This window comes from Lissotriton helveticus, chromosome 6 (assembly GCF_964261635.1).
Source record: "Lissotriton helveticus chromosome 6, aLisHel1.1, whole genome shotgun sequence".
NCBI lineage: Eukaryota > Metazoa > Chordata > Amphibia > Caudata > Salamandridae > Lissotriton > Lissotriton helveticus.
The window spans coordinates 2,297,197-2,312,879 of NC_136067.1; the positions used below are offsets into that span (position 1 = coordinate 2,297,197).

General features: G+C 64.0%; 1 protein-coding gene across 3 annotated transcripts in view; it reads right to left on the reverse strand.

The window, feature by feature from the left end:
• Positions 1–13,537, reverse strand: part of LOC144761186 (C-type lectin domain family 2 member L-like) — a 151,054-nt gene extending 137,517 nt beyond the window's left edge. For all 3 annotated transcript variants that reach the window (XM_078646688.1, XM_078646689.1, XM_078646687.1), the window contains exon 1: positions 13,425–13,537. In XM_078646688.1, coding sequence (XP_078502814.1) covers positions 13,425–13,445 — 21 coding nt within the window. In that variant the 5' untranslated portion in view covers positions 13,446–13,537. The remainder of the gene's footprint in view (positions 1–13,424) is intronic.
• Between the last annotated feature and the right edge of the window lie 2,146 nt (positions 13,538–15,683).

Here is a 15,683-nt window from a genome sequence, read left to right on the forward strand (position 1 = left end):
TTTAGAAGGTAAATGACGATTTCGAGGTGAAATCGTCACTCGAATATGCCGAAAATACATGTACTTGATGTACTCGTCATTCTCGGTCTTTTGATACCAAATTCGTCCTATTTCGACGAAGTTTTTATTCTCGAGTCCAATACTATAATATGAATCCAGATTTTTCAGAACCACACTGTAAGCTCCAGTCACTCCCCAGCCCCACAGGCGTGTAAGCTCCAGTCACTCCCCCAGCCCCACAGGCCTGTAAGCTCCAGTCACTCCCCAGCCCCACAGGCCTGTAAGCTCCAGTCACTCCCCAGCCCACAGGTGTGTAAGCTCCAGTCACTCCCCCAGCCCCACAGGCCTGTAAGCTCCAGTCACTCCCCCAGCCCCACAGGTGTGTAAGCTCCAGTCACTCCCCCAGCCCCACAGGCCTGTAAGCTCCAGTCACTCCCCAGCCCCACAGGCGTGTAAGCTCCAGTCACTCCCCAGCCCCACAGGCCTGTAAGCTCCAGTCACTCCCCAGCCCCACAGGCGTGTAAGCTCCAGTCACTCCCGCAGCCCCACAGGCCTGTAGGCTCCAGTCACTCCCCAGCCCCACAGGCCTGTAAGCTCCAGTCACTCCCCAGCCCCACAGGCCTGTAAGCTCCAGTCACTCCCCCAGCCCCACAGGCCTGTAAGCTCGTCTCTCCTCCAGACCCACAGGCGTGTAAGTTCCAGTCACTCCCCAGCCCCACAGGCCTGTAAGCTCCAGTCACTCCCCAGCCCCACAGGTGTGTAAGCTCCAGTCACTCCCCCAGCCCCACAGGCCTGTAAGCTCAAGTCTCTCCTCCAGCCCCACAGACCTGTAAGCTCCAGTCACTCCCCCAGCCCCACAGGCCTGTAAGCTCCAGTCACTCCCCCAGCCCCACAGGCGTGTAAGCTCCAGTCACTGCCCCAGCCCCACAGGCCTGTAAGCTCCAGTCACTCCCCAGCCCCACAGGCCTGTAAGCTCCAGTCACTCCCCAGCCCCACAGGCCTGTAAGCTCCAGTCACTCCCCCAGCCCCACAGGTGTGTAAGCTCCAGTCACTCCCCCAGCCCCACAGGTGTGTAAGCTCCAGTCACTCCCCCAGCCCCACAGGCCTGTAAGCTCCAGTCACTCCCCAGCCCCACAGGCCTGTAAGCTCCAGTCACTCCCCAGCCCCACAGGCCTGTAAGCTCCAGTCACTCCCCAGCCCCACAGGCGTGTAAGCTCCAGTCACTCCCCAGCCCCACAGGTGTGTAAACTCCAGTCACTCCCCCAGCCCCACAGGCCTGTAAGCTCCAGTCACTCCCCAGCCCCACAGGTGTGTAAGCTCCAGTCACTCCACCAGCCCCACAGGCCTGTAAGCTCCAGTCACTTCCCAACCCCACAGGCCTGTAACCTCCAGTCACTCCACCAGCCCCACAGGCCTGTAAGCTCCAGTCACTCCCCGAGCCCCACAGGCCTGTAAGCTCCAGTCACTCCCCAGCCCCACAGGTGTGTAAGCTCCAGTCACTCCCCCAGCCCCACAGGCCTGTAAGCTCCAGTCACTCCCCCAGCCCCACAGGTGTGTAAGCTCCAGTCACTCCCCCAGCCCCACAGGTGTGTAAGCTCCAGTCACTCCCCCAGCCCCACAGGTGTGTAAGCTCCAGTCACTCCCCCAGCCCCACAGGCCTGTAAGCTCAAGTCTCTCCTCCAGCCCCACAGGCCTGTAAGCTCCAGTCACTCCCCCAGCCCCACAGGCCTGTAAGCTCCAGTCACTCCCCCAGCCCCACAGGCCTGTAAGCTCCAGTCACTTCCCCAGCCCCACAGGCCTGTAAGCTCCAGTCACTCCCCCAGCCCCACAGGCCTGTAAGCTCCAGTCACTCCCCCAGCCCCACAGGCCTGTAAGCTCCAGTCACTCCCCCAGCCCCACAGGCCTGTAAGCTCCAGTCACTCCCCCAGCCCCACGGGTGTGTAAGCTCCAGTCACTCCCCCAGCCCCACAGGTGTGTAAGCTCCAGTCACTCCCCCAGCCCCACAGGCCTGTAAGCTCCAGTCTCTCCTCCAGCCCCACAGGCCTGTAAGCTCCAGTCACTCCCCCAGCCCCACAGGCCTGTAAGCTCCAGTCACTCCCCCAGCCCCACAGGCCTGTAAGCTCCAGTCACTCCCCCAGCCCCACAGGCCTGTAAGCTCCAGTCACTCCCCCAGCCCCACAGGCCTGTAAGCTCCAGTCACTCCCCCAGCCCCACAGGCCTGTAAGCTCCAGTCACTCCCCCAGCCCCACAGGCCTGTAAGCTCCAGTCACTCCCCCAGCCCCACAGGTGTGTAAGCTCCAGTCACTCCCCCAGCCCCACAGGCCTGTAAGCTCCAGTCTCTCCTCCAGCCCCACAGGCCTGTAAGCTCCAGTCACACCCCCAGCCACACAGGCCTGTAAGCTCCAGTCACTCCCCCAGCCCCACAGGCCTGTAAGCTCCAGTCACACCCCCAGCCCCACAGGCCTGTAAGCTCCAGTCACTCCCCCAGCCCCACAGGCCTGTAAGCTCCAGTCACTCCCCCAGCCCCACAGGTGTGTAAGCTCCAGTCACTCTCCCAGCCCCACAGGCCTGTAAGCTCATCTCTCCTCCAGACCCACAGGCGTGTAAGCTCCAGTCACTCCCCAGCCCACAGGTGTGTAAGCTCCAGTCACTCCCCCAGCCCCACAGGCCTGTAAGCTCCAGTCACTCCCCCAGCCCCACAGGTGTGTAAGCTCCAGTCACTCCCCCAGCCCCACAGGCCTGTAAGCTCCAGTCACTCCCCAGCCCCACAGGCCTGTAAGCTCCAGTCACTCCCCCAGCCCCACAGGCCTGTAAGCTCCAGTCACTCCCCAGCCCCACAGGCCTGTAAGCTCCAGTCACTCCCCAGCCCCACAGGTGTGTAAGCTCCAGTCACTCCCCCAGCCCCACAGGCCTGTAAGCTCCAGTCACTCCCCCAGCCCCACAGGCCTGTAAGCTCCAGTCACTCCCCAGCCCCACAGGTGTGTAAGCTCCAGTCACTCCCCCAGCCCCACAGGCCTGTAAGCTCCAGTCACTCCCCCAGCCCCACAGGTGTGTAAGCTCCAGTCACTCCCCCAGCCCCACAGGCCTGTAAGCTCCAGTCTCTCCCCAGCCCCACAGGCCTGTAAGCTCCAGTCACTCCCCAGCCCCACAGGCCTGTAAGCTCCAGTTACTCCCCAGCCCCACAGGCGTGTAAGCTCCAGTCACTCCCCAGCCCCACAGGTGTGTAAGCTCCAGTCACTCCCCCAGCCCCAAAGGCCTGTAAGCTCCAGTCACTCCCCAGCCCCACAGGTGTGTAAGCTCCAGTCACTCCCCCAGCCCCACAGGCCTGTAAGCTCCAGTCACTCCCCCAGCTCCACAGGTGTGTAAGCTCCAGTCACTCCCCCAGCCCCACGGGTGTGTAAGCTCCAGTCACTCCCCCAGCCCCACAGGTGTGTAAGCTCCAGTCACTCCCCCAGCCCCACAGGCCTGTAAGCTCAAGTCTCTCCTCCAGCCCCACAGACCTGTAAGCTCCAGTCACTCCCCCAGCCCCACAGGCCTGTAAGCTCCAGTCACTCCCCCAGCCCCACAGGCCTGTAAGCTCCAGTCACTCCCCCAGCCCCACAGGCCTGTAAGCTCCAGTCACTCCCCCAGCCCCACAGGCGTGTAAGCTCCAGTCACTCCCCCAGCCCCACAGGCGTGTAAGGTCCAGTACTCCCCCAGCCCCACAGGCGTGTAAGCTCCAGTCACTCCCCAGCCCTACAGGTGTGTAAGCTCCAGTCACTCCCCCAGCCCCACAGGCATGTAAGCTCCAGTCACCCCCCCTGCCCCACAGGCGTGTAAGCTCCAGTCACCCCCCCAGCCCCACAGGCATGTAAGCTCCAGTCACCCCCCCCCCTCCAGCCCCACAGGCGTGTATGCTCCAGTCACCCCCCGGCCCCACAGGCGTGTAAGCTCCAGTCACTCCCCCAGCCCCACAGGCGTGTAAGCTCCAGTCACCCCCCCCCCAGCCCCACAGGCGTGTAAGCTCCAGTAACCCCCCCAGCCCCACAGGCGTGTAAGCTCCAGTCACCCCCCCAGCCCCACAGGCGTGTAAGCTCCAGTCACCCCCCCAGCCCCACAGGCGTGTAAGCTCCAGTCACTCCCCCAGCCCCACAGGCCTGTAAGCTCCAGTCACTCCCCCCCCCCAGCCCCACAGGCCTGTAAGCTCCAGTCACTCCCCAGCCCCACAGGCGAGTAATTTCCAGTCACTCCCCCAGCCCCACAGGCGTGTAAGCTCCAGTCACTCCCCCAGCCCCACAGGCGTGTAAGGTCCAGTACTCCCCCAGCCCCACAGGCGTGTAAGCTCCAGTCACTCCCCAGCCCTACAGGCGTGTAAGCTCCAGTCACTCCCCCAGCCCCACAGGCGTGTAAGCTCCAGTCACCCCCCCAGCCCCAAAGGCGTGTAAGCTCCAGTCACCCCCCCAGCCCCACAGGCGTGTAAGCTCCAGTCACCCCCCCCAGCCCCACAGGCGTGTAAGCTCCTGTCACCCCCCCAGCCCCACAGGCGTATAAGCTCCAGTCACCCCCCCCAGCCCCACAGGCGTGTAAGCTCCAGTCACTCCCCCAGCCCCACAGGCGTGTAAGCTCCAGTCTCCCCCCCCCAGCCCCACAGGCGTGTAAGGTCCAGTACTCCCCCAGCCCCACAGGCGTGTAAGCTCCAGTCACTCCCCAGCCCTACAGGCGTGTAAGCTCCAGTCACTCCCCCCCCCAGCCCCACAGGCGTGTAAGCTCCAGTCACCCCCCCAGCCCCACAGGCGTGTAAGCTCCAGTCACCCCCCCAGCCCCACAGGCGTGTAAGCTCCAGTCACTCCCCCAGCCCCACAAGCGTGTAAGCTCCAGTCACCCCCCCCCAGCCCCACAGGTGTGTAAACTCCAGTAACCCCCCCAGCCCCAGAGGCGTGTAAGCTCCAGTCACCCCCCCAGCCCCACAGGCGTGTAAGCTCCAGTCACCCCCCCAGCCCCACAGGCGTGTAAGCTCCAGTCACTCCCTCAGCCCCACAGGCGTGTAAGCTCCAGTCACTCCCCCCCCAGCCCCACAGGCCTGTAAGCTCCAGTCACTCCCCAGCCCCACAGGCGTGTAATTTCCAGTCACTCCCCCAGCCCCACAGGCGTGTAAGCTCCAGTCACTCCCCCAGCCCCACAGGCGTGTAAGGTCCAGTACTCCCCCAGCCCCACAGGCGTGTAAACTCCAGTCACTCCCCAGCCCCACAGGCGTGTAAGCTCCAGTCACTCCCCCAGCCCCACAGGCGTGTAAGCTCCAGTCACCCCCCCCCAGCCCCACAGGCGTGTAAGCTCCAGTCACCCCCCCAGCCCCACAGGCGTGTAAGCTCCAGTCACCCCCCCAGCCCCACAGGCGTGTAAGGTCCAGTACTCCCCCAGCCCCACAGGCGTGTAAGCTCCAGTCACTCCCCTGCCCTACAGGCATGTAAGCTCCAGTCACTCCCCCAGCCCCACAGGCGTGTAAGCTCCAGTCACCGCCCCAGCCCCACAGACGTGTAATCTCCAGTCACTCCCCCAGCCCCACAGGCGTGTAAGCTCCAGTCACCCCCCCAGCCCCACAGGCGTGTAAGCTCCAGTCACCCCCCAACCCCACAGGCGTGTAAGCTCCAGTCACCCAGCCCCACAGGCGTGTAAGCTCCAGTCACCCCCCCAACCCCACAGGCGTGTAAGCTCCAGTCACCCCGCCAGCCCCACAGGCGTGTAAGCTCCAGTCACCCCCCCCAGCCCCACAGGCGTGTAAGCTCCAGTCACCCCCCCCCCCAGCCCCACAGGCGTGTAAGCTCCAGTCACCCTCCCAGCCCCACAGGCGTGTAAGCTCCAGTCACCCCCCCCCCCAGCCCCACAGGCGTGTAAGCTTCAGTCACCCCCCAGCCCCACAGGCGTGTAAGCTCCAGTCACCCCCCCCAGCCCCACAGGTGTGTAAGCTCCAGTCACTCCCCAGCCCTACAGGCGTGTAAGCTCCAGTCACTCCCCCAGCCCCACAGGCGTGTAAGCTCCGGTCCCCCCCCCCTAGCCCCACAGGCATGTAAGCTCCAGTCACCCCCCCCCCCAGCCCCACAGGCGTGTAAGCTCCAGTCACCCCCCCAGCCCCACAGGCGTGTAAGCTCCAGTCACCCCCCCAGCCCCAAAGGCGTGTAAGCTCCAGTCACTCCCCCAGCCCCACAGGCGTGTAAGCTCCAGTCACCCCCCCAGCCCCACAGGCATGTAAGCTCCAGTCACCCCCCCAGCCCCACAGGCCTGTAAGCTCCAGTCACTCCTGCAGCCCCACAGGCCTGTAAGCTCCAGTCACCCCCCCAGCCCCACAGGTGTGTAAGCTCCAGTCACTCCCCCAGCCCCACAGGTGTGTAAGCTCCAGTCACCCCCCCAGCCCCACAGGCGTGTAAGCTCCAGTCACCCCCCCCCCACCAGCCCCACAGGCGTGTAAGCTCCAGTCACTCCCCCAGCCCCACAGGCGTGTAAGCTCCAGTCACCCCCCCAGCCCCACAGGCGTGTAAGCTCCAGTCACCCCCCCAGCCCCACAGGCGTGTAAGCTCCAGTCACTCCCCCAGCCCCACAGGCCTGTAAGCTCCAGTCACTCCCCAGCCCCACAGGCGTGTAAGCTCCAGTCACCCCCGCAGCCCCACAGGCGTGTAAGCTCCAGTCACCCCCCCCGGCCCCATAGGCGTGTAAGCTCCAGTCACCCCCCCAGCCCCACAGGCGTGTAAGCTCCAGTACTCCCCCAGCCCCACAGGCGTGTAAGCTCCAGTCACTCCCCCAGCCCCACAGGCGTGTAAGCTCCAGTCACCCCCGCAGCCCCACAGGCGTGTAAGCTCCAGTCACCCCCCCCCGGCCCCACAGGTGTGTAAGCTCCAGTCACCCCCCCAGCCCCACAGGCGTGTAAGCTCCAGCACTCCCCCAGCCCCACAGGCGTGTAAGCTCCAGTCACTCCCCAGCCCCACAGGCGTGTAAGCTCCAGTCACCCCCGCAGCCCCACAGGCGTGTAAGCTCCAGTCACTCCCCCCCCGGCCCCACAGGCGTGTAAGCTCCAGTCACTCCCCAGCCCCACAGGCCTGTAAGCTCCAGTCACTCCTCCAGCCCCACAGGCCTGTAAGCTCCAGTCACTCCCCAGCCCCACAGGCCTGTAAGCTCCAGTCACTCCCCAGCCCCACAGGCGTGCAAGCTCCAATCACCCCCCCTCCCCCAGCCCCACAGGCGTGTAAGCTCCAGCCACCCCCCAGCCCCACAGGCGTGTAAGCTCCAGTCACCCCCCCCCGGCCCTACAGGCGTGTAAGCTCCAGTCACCCCCCCGGCCCCACAGGCGTGTAAGCTCCAGTCACTCCCCCAGCCCCACAGGCCTGTAAGCTCAAGTCTCTCCTCCAGCCCCACAGGCCTGTAAGCTCCAGTCACTCCCCAGCCCACAGGTGTGTAAGCTCCAGTCACTCCCCCAGCCCCACAGGCGTGTAAGCTCCAGTCACCCCCGCAGCCCCACAGGCGTGTAAGCTCCAGTCACTCCCCCAGCGCCCAGCCCCACAGGCCTGTAAGCTCAAGTCTCTCCTCCAGCCCCACAGGCCTGTAAGCTCCAGTCACTCCCCAGCCCACAGGTGTGTAAGCTCCAGTCACTCCCCCAGCCCCACAGGCGTGTAAGCTTCAGTCACTCCCCAGCCCACAGGTGTGTAAGCTTCAGTCACTCCCCAGCCCCACAGGCGTGTAAGGTCCAGTACTCCCCCAGCCCCACAGGCCTGTAAGCTCCAGTCACTCCCCCAGCCCCACAGGCCTGTAAGCTCGAGTCACTCCCCCAGCCCCACAGGTGTGTAAGCTCCAGTCACTCCCCCAGCCCCACAGGTGTGTAAGCTCCAGTCACTCCCCCAGCCCCACAGGCCTGTAAGCTCCAGTCACTCCCCCAGCCCCACAGGCGTGTAAGCTCCAGTCACTCCCCCAGCCCCAGAGGCCTGTAAGCTCAAGTCTCTCCTCCAGCCCCACAGGCCTGTAAGCTCCAGTCACTCCCCCGGCCCCACAGGCCTGTAAGCTCCAGTCACTCCCCCAGCCCCACAGGCGTGTAAGCTCCAGTCACTCCCCCAGCCCCACAGGTGTGTAAGCTCCAGTCACTCCCCCAGCCCCACAGGCCTGTAAGCTCCAGTCACTCCCCCAGCCCCACAGGCCTGTAAGCTCCAGTCACTCCCCCAGCCCCACAGGCCTGTAAGCTCCAGTCACTCCCGCAGCCCTACAGGTGTGTAAGCTCCAGTCACTCCCCAGCCCCACAGGTGTGTAAGCTCCAGTCACTCCCCCAGCCCCACAGGCCTGTAAGCTCCAGTCACTCCCCAGCCCCACAGGCGTGGAAGCTCCAGTCACTCCCCAGCCCCACAGGCCTGTAAGCTCCAGTCACTCCCCCAGCCCCACAGGCCTGTAAGCTCCAGTCACTCCCCAGCCCCAGAGGCCTGTAAGCTCAAGTCTCTCCTCCAGCCCCACAGGCCTGTAAGCTCCAGTCACTCCCCCGGCCCCACAGGCCTGTAAGCTCCAGTCACTCCCCCAGCCCCACAGGCGTGTAAGCTCCAGTCACTCCCCCAGCCCCACAGGTGTGTAAGCTCCAGTCACTCCCCCAGCCCCACAGGCCTGTAAGCTCCAGTCACTCCCCCAGCCCCACAGGCCTGTAAGCTCCAGTCACTCCCCCAGCCCCACAGGCCTGTAAGCTCCAGTCACTCCCGCAGCCCCACAGGTGTGTAAGCTCCAGTCACTCTCCCAGCCCCACAGGCCTGTAAGCTCCAGTCACTCCCCAGCCCCACAGGCGTGGAAGCTCCAGTCACTCCCCAGCCCCACAGGCCTGTAAGCTCCAGTCACTCCCCCAGCCCCACAGGCCTGTAAGCTCCAGTCACTCCCCAGCCCCACAGGCCTGTAAGCTCCAGTCACTCCCCAGCCCCACAGGCCTGTAAGCTCCAGTCACTCCCCCAGCCCCACAGGCCTGTAAGCTCCAGTCACTCCCGCAGCCCCACAGGCCTGTAAGCTCCAGTCACTCCCCAACCCACAGGTGTGTAAGCTCCAGTCACTGCTCCAGCCCCATAGGTGTGTAAGCTCCAGTCACTCCCCAGCCCCACAGGTGTGTAAGCTCCAGTCACTGCTCCAGCCCCACAGGCGTGTAAACTCCAGTCACTCCCCAGCCCCACAGGTGTGTAAGCTCCCGTCACTGCTCCAGCCCCACAGGCCTGTAAGCTCCAGTCACTCCCCCGGCCCCACAGGCCTGTAAGCTCCAGTCACTCCCCCAGCCCCACAGGTGTGTAAGCTCCAGTCACTCCCCCAGCCCCACAGGTGTGTAAGCTCCAGTCACTCCCCCAGCCCCACAGGCCTGTAAGCTCCAGTCTCTCCCCAGCCCCACAGGCCTGTAAGCTCCAGTCACTCCCCAGCCCCACAGGCCTGTAAGCTCCAGTTACTCCCCAGCCCCACAGGTGTGTAAGCTCCAGTCACTCCCCCAGCCCCACAGGCCTGTAAGCTCCAGTCACTCCCCAGCCCCACAGGTGTGTAAGCTCCAGTCACTCCCCAGCCCCACAGGCCTGTAAGCTCGAGTCACTCCCCCAGCCCCACAGGCCTGTAAGCTCCAGTCACTCCCCCAGCCCCACAGGCGTGTAAGCTCCAGTCACTCCCCAGCCCCACAGGCGTGTAAGCTCCAGTCACTCCCCCAGCCCCACAGGCCTGTAAGCTCCAGTCACTCCCCAGCCCCACAGGCCTGTAAGCTCGAGTCACTCCCCCAGCCCCACAGGCCTGTAAGCTCCAGTCACTCCCCCAGCCCCACAGGTGTGTAAGCTCCAGTCACTCCCCCAGCCCCACAGGCGTGTAAGCTCCAGTCACTCCCCCAGCCCCAGAGGTGTGTAAGCTCCGGTCACTCCCCCAGCCCCACAGGCGTGTAAGCTCCAGTCACTCCCCAGCCCCACAGGCCTGTAAGCTCGAGTCACTCCCCCAGCCCCACAGGCCTGTAAGCTCCAGTCACTCCCCCAGCCCCACAGGTGTGTAAGCTCCAGTCACTCCCCCAGCGCCCAGCCCCACAGGCTTGTAAGCTCAAGTATCTCCTCCAGCCCCACAGGCCTGTAAGCTCCAGTCACTCCCCCTGCCCCACAGGCCTGTAAGCTCGTCTCTCCTCCAGACCCACAGGCGTGTAAGCTCCAGTCACTCCCCAGCCCCACAGGCCTGTAAGCTCCAGTCACTCCCCCAGCCCCACAGGCCTGTTAGCTCGTCTCTCCTCCAGACCCACAGGCGTGTAAGTTCCAGTCACTCCCCAGCCCCACAGGCCTGTAAGCTCCAGTCACTCCCCAGCCCCACAGGTGTGTAAGCTCCAGTCACTCCCCCAGCCCCACAGGCCTGTAAGCTCAAGTCTCTCCTCCAGCCCCACAGACCTGTAAGCTCCAGTCACTCCCCCAGCCCCCAAGGCCTGTAAGCTCCAGTCACTGCCCCAGCCCCACAGGCCTGTAAGCTCCAGTCACTCCCCAGCCCCACAGGCCTGTAAGCTCCAGTCACTCCCCAGCCCCACAGGCCTGTAAGCTCCAGTCACTCCCCAGACCCACAGGCGTGTAAGCTCCAGTCACTCCCCCAGCCCCACAGGCCTGTAAGCTCCAGTCACTCCCCAGCCCCACAGGCCTGTAAGCTCCAGTCACTCCCCAGCCCCACAGGCCTGTAAGCTCCAGTCACTCCCCAGCCCCACAGGCCTGTAAGCTCCAGTCACTCCCCAGCCCCACAGGCGTGTAAGCTCCAGTCACTCCCCCAGCCCCACAGGCCTGTAAGCTCCAGTCACTCCCCAGCCCCACAGGCGTGTAAGCTCCAGTCACTCCCCCAGCCCCACAGGCCTGTAAACTCCAGTCACTCCCCAGCCCCACAGGCCTGTAAGCTCCAGTCACTCCCCCAGCCCCACAGGTGTGTAAGCTCCAGTCACTCCCCCAGCCCCACAGGCCTGTAAGCTCCAGTCACTCCCCAGCCCACAGGTGTGTAAGCTCCAGTCACTCCCCCAGCCCCACAGGCCTGTAAGCTCCAGTCACTCCCCCAGCCCCACAGGCGTGTAAGCTCGAGTCACTCCCCCAGCCCCACAGGTGTGTAAGCTCCAGTCACTCCCCCAGCCCCACAGGCCTGTAAGCTCCAGTCACTCCCCCAGCCCCACAGGCCTGTAAGCTCCAGTCACTCCCCCAGCCCCACAGGCCTGTAAGCTCCAGTCACTCCCGCAGCCCTACCGGTGTGTAAGCTCCAGTCACTCCCCCAGCCCCACAGGCCTGTAAGCTCCAGTCACTCCCCCAGCCCCACAGGCCTGTAAGCTCCAGTCACTCCCCCAGCCCCACAGGCCTGTAAGCTCGAGTCACTCCCCCAGCCCCACAGGCCTGTAAGCTCCAGTCACTCCCCAGCCCCACAGGCGTGTAAGCTCCAGTCACTCCCCAGCCCCACAGGTGTGTAAGCTCCAGACACTCCCCCAGCCCCACAGGTGTGTAAGCTCCAGTCACTCCCCCAGCCCCACAGGCCTGTAAGCTCCAGTCACTCCCCCAGCCCCACAGGCCTGTAAGCTCCAGTCACTCCCCAGCCCCACAGGCCTGTAAGCTCCAGTCACTCCCCCAGCCCCACAGGCCTGTAAGCTCCAGTCACTCCCCCAGCCCCACAGGTGTGTAAGCTCCAGTCTCTCCTCCAGCCCCACAGGCCTGTAAGCTCCAGTCTCTCCTCCAGCCCCACAGGCCTGTAAGCTCCAGTCACTCCCCCAGCCCCACAGGTGTGTAAGCTCTAGTCACTCCCCAGCCCCACAGGCCTGTGAGCTCCAGTCACTCCCCCAGCCCCACAGGCGTGTAAGCTCCAGTCACTCCCCCAGCCCCACAGGCCTGTAAGCTCCAGTCACTCCCCAGCCCCACAGGTGTGTAAGCTCCAGTCACTCCCCCAGCCCCACAGGCCTGTAAGCTCCAGTCACTCCCCAGCCCACAGGTGTGTAAGCTCCAGTCACTCCCCCAGCCCCACAGGCCTGTAAGCTCCAGTCACTCCCCAGCCCACAGGTGTGTAAGCTCCAGTCACTCCCCAGCCCCACAGGCCTGTAAGCTCCAGTCACTCCCCAGCCCCACAGACCTGTAAGCTCCAGTCACTCCCCCAGCCCCACAGGCCTGTGAGCTCCAGTCACTCCCCCAGCCCCACAGGCGTGTAAGCTCCAGTCACTCCCCCAGCCCCACAGGCCTGTAAGCTCCAGTCACTCCCCAGCCCCACAGGCCTGTAAGCTCCAGTCACTCCCCCAGCCCCACAGGCCTGTAAGCTCCAGTCACTCCCCCAGCCCCACAGGTGTGTAAGCTCCAGTCTCTCCTCCAGCCCCACAGGCCTGTAAGCTCCAGTCTCTCCTCCAGCCCCACAGGCCTGTAAGCTCCAGTCACTCCCCCAGCCCCACAGGTGTGTAAGCTCTAGTCACTCCCCAGCCCCACAGGCCTGTGAGCTCCAGTCACTCCCCCAGCCCCACAGGCGTGTAAGCTCCAGTCACTCCCCCAGCCCCACAGGCCTGTAAGCTCCAGTCACTCCCCAGCCCCACAGGTGTGTAAGCTCCAGTCACTCCCCCAGCCCCACAGGCCTGTAAGCTCCAGTCACTCCCCAGCCCACAGGTGTGTAAGCTCCAGTCACTCCCCCAGCCCCACAGGCCTGTAAGCTCCAGTCACTCCCCAGCCCACAGGTGTGTAAGCTCCAGTCACTCCCCCAGCCCCACAGGCCTGTAAGCTCCAGTCTCTCCTCCAGCCCCACAGGCCTGTAAGCTCCAGTCACTCCCCCAGCCCCACAGGCGTGTAAGCTCCAGTCACTCCCCCAGCCCCACAGGCCTGTAAGCTCCAGTCACTCCCTCAGTCCCACAGGCCTGTAAGCTCCAGTCACTCCCCCAGCCCCACAGGCCTGTAAGCTCCAGTCACTCCCTCAGCCCCACAGGCCTGTAAGCTCCAGTCACTCCCCCAGCCCCACAGGCCTGTAAGCTCCAGTCACTCCCTCAGCCCCACAGGCCTGTAAGGTCCAGTCACCGCCCCAGCCCCACAGGCCTGTAAGGTCCAGTCACCGCCCCCTTTACTTGTACTCCGTTCGCTTTTGTAACCTGCACACATGCCACTTTTTCCTCCTGTAATGCACCGCTTGCTCCTCTTGTATTTTGTTTGTTCACAATTGTCACTTTTGCCTCATTTAACGTAACGTTTCCTTTTGTAATGTATTCACTTGTCTCAGTTCTGTTCCTGTTGTGAAACTGCGGGGAAAGTCCGCGCGAGAGAAAAACGCATCAAATAAATAAATGAAAGGGGGGGGGGCGGCCACGTGCTGCAGAACAAAGGAGGCGCCATCGTGGGGGGCGGGGCCTCTGTGCACGTGCGGAGGGACCCCTCCATCCTCATGACCCCCCCCCCTCCCCCCAGGTCCGGACCCGCTCCCCCCGAACCCCCCCCGCACGCCCTTCACCGTCTCACCTCACGCTCCCCCTCCTCCATCCACGGGGTCCGAGGCGCACCGACTCCAGGCGCTTTCAAAGTGGGCGCCGGAGCCCTGAGGCATCTTTGGGCACGAGCTCACCAATCAGCGCCGTGCCAAGTGGGGGGGGGGGGCAGGCAGGGTGCCACCCTCACCCCGCCTCAGCCTGGCATCCGAGGCCCTCCCACACCCCACACGAGCGAGGACTCTGGAGCGGCCTGTGATCCTGGGCACATCCCTTCCTCTCCCGATGCCTGCACATGTCCTTGTGTCAACTCCCCGGGGTTCGTGCAAAGCGCTGCGAGGCCCTCGGGTCGCTATATAAATATGCACCAAAAAAAAAACAAGAAAGTGTTGGCACCGATAGTGTGCACGTGCACAGTCAAACATGTGCTACTAACCAGCCGCCACTCTCTGCCGGGCACCTGCGGGCAGGCAGGACCCCTACCAGGGGGGAGGGACACACCTGGGAGGTGCCTAGAAGGGGAGGGGCACCCCTGCCAGGTGCCTAAAAGGGGAGGGGCACACCTGTGCGGTGCCTAGAAGTGGAGGGCACACCTGTGCGGTGCCTAGAAGGGGAGGGGCACACCTGTGAGGTGCCTTGAAGTGGAGGGGCACACCTGTTAGGTGCCTAAAAGTGGAGGGGTCACGCCTGTGAGGTGCCTAGAAGTGGAGGGGCACGCCTGTGTGGTGCCTAGACGTGGAGAGGCACACCTGGGAGGTGCCTAAAAGTGGAGGGCCACACCTGGGAGGAGCCTAGAAGTGGAGGGGCACGCCTGTGAGGTGCCTAGAAGTGGAGGGGCACGCCTGTGAGGTGCCTAGAAGTGGAGAGGCACACCTGGGAGGAGCCTAGAAGTGGAGGGGCACGCCTGTGAGGTGCCTAGACGTGGAGAGGCACACCTGGGAGGTGCCTAAAAGTGGAGAGGCACACCTGGGAGGTGCCTAAAAGTGGAGAGGCACACCTGGGAGGAGCCTAGAAGTGGAGGGGCACACCTGGGAGGAGCCTAGAAGTGGAGGGGCACACCTGGGAGGTGCCTAAAAGTGGAGGGGCACGCCTGTGAGGTGCCTAGACGTGGAGAGGCACACCTGGGAGGTGCCTAAAAGTGGAGAGGCACACCTGGGAGGTGCCTAAAAGTGGAGAGGCACACCTGGGAGGAGCCTAGAAGTGAAGGGGCACGCCTGTGAGGTGCCTAGAAGTGGAGGGGCACGCCTGTGAGGTGCCTAGAAGTGGAGAGGCACACCTGGGAGGAGCCTAGAAGTGGAGGGGCACGCCTGTGAGGTGCCTAGAAGTGGAGGGGCACGCCTGTGAGGTGCCTAAAAGTGGAGGGGCACGCCTGTGAGGTGCCTAAAAGAGGAGGGGACACTTGGGAGGTCCCTAGAAGTGGAGGGGCACGCCTGTGAGGTGCCTAAAAGAGGAGGGGACACTTGGGAGGTGCCTAAAAGTGGAGGGGCACGCCTGTGAGGTGCCTAAAAGAGGAGGGGACACTTGGGAGGTGCCTAGGAGTGGAGAGGCACACCTGTGCGGTGTCTAGAAGTGGAGGGGCACGCCTGTGAGGTGCCTAGAAGTGGAGGGGCACGCCTGTGAGGTGCCTAGAAGTGGAGGGCACACCTGGGAGGAGCCTAGAAGCGGAGGGGCACGCCTGTGAGGTGCCTAGAAGTGGAGGGGCACACCTGGGAGGAGCCTAGAAGTGGAGGGGCACGCCTGTGAGGTGCCTAGAAGTGGAGGGGCATGCCTGTGCGGTGCCTAGAAGTGGAGGGGCACACCTGGGAGGAGCCTAGAAGTGGAGGGGCACGCCTGTGAGGTGCCTAGAAGTGGAGGGGCACACCTGGGAGGAGCCTTGAAGTGGAGGGGCACGCCTGGGAGGTGCCTAGAAGTGGAGGGGCACGCCTGTGAGGTGCCTAGAAGTGGAGGGGCACACCTGGGAGGAGCCTAGAAGTGGAGGGGCACGCCTGTGAGGTGCCTAGAAGTGGAGGGGCACACCTGGGAGGAGCCTAGAAGTGGAGGGGCACGCCTGTGAGGTGCCTAGAAGTGGAGAGGCACGCCTGTGAGGTGCCTAGAAGTGGAGGGGCACGCCTGTGAGGTGCCTAGAAGTGGAGGGGCACGCCTGTGAGGTGCCTAGAAGTGGAGGGGTACACCTGTGCGGTGCCTAGAAGTGGAGGGGCACACCTGTGAGGTGCCTAGAAGTGGAGAGGCACACCTGGGAGGAGCCTAGAAGTGGAGGGGCACGCCTGTGAGGTGCCTAGAAGTGGAGGGGCAC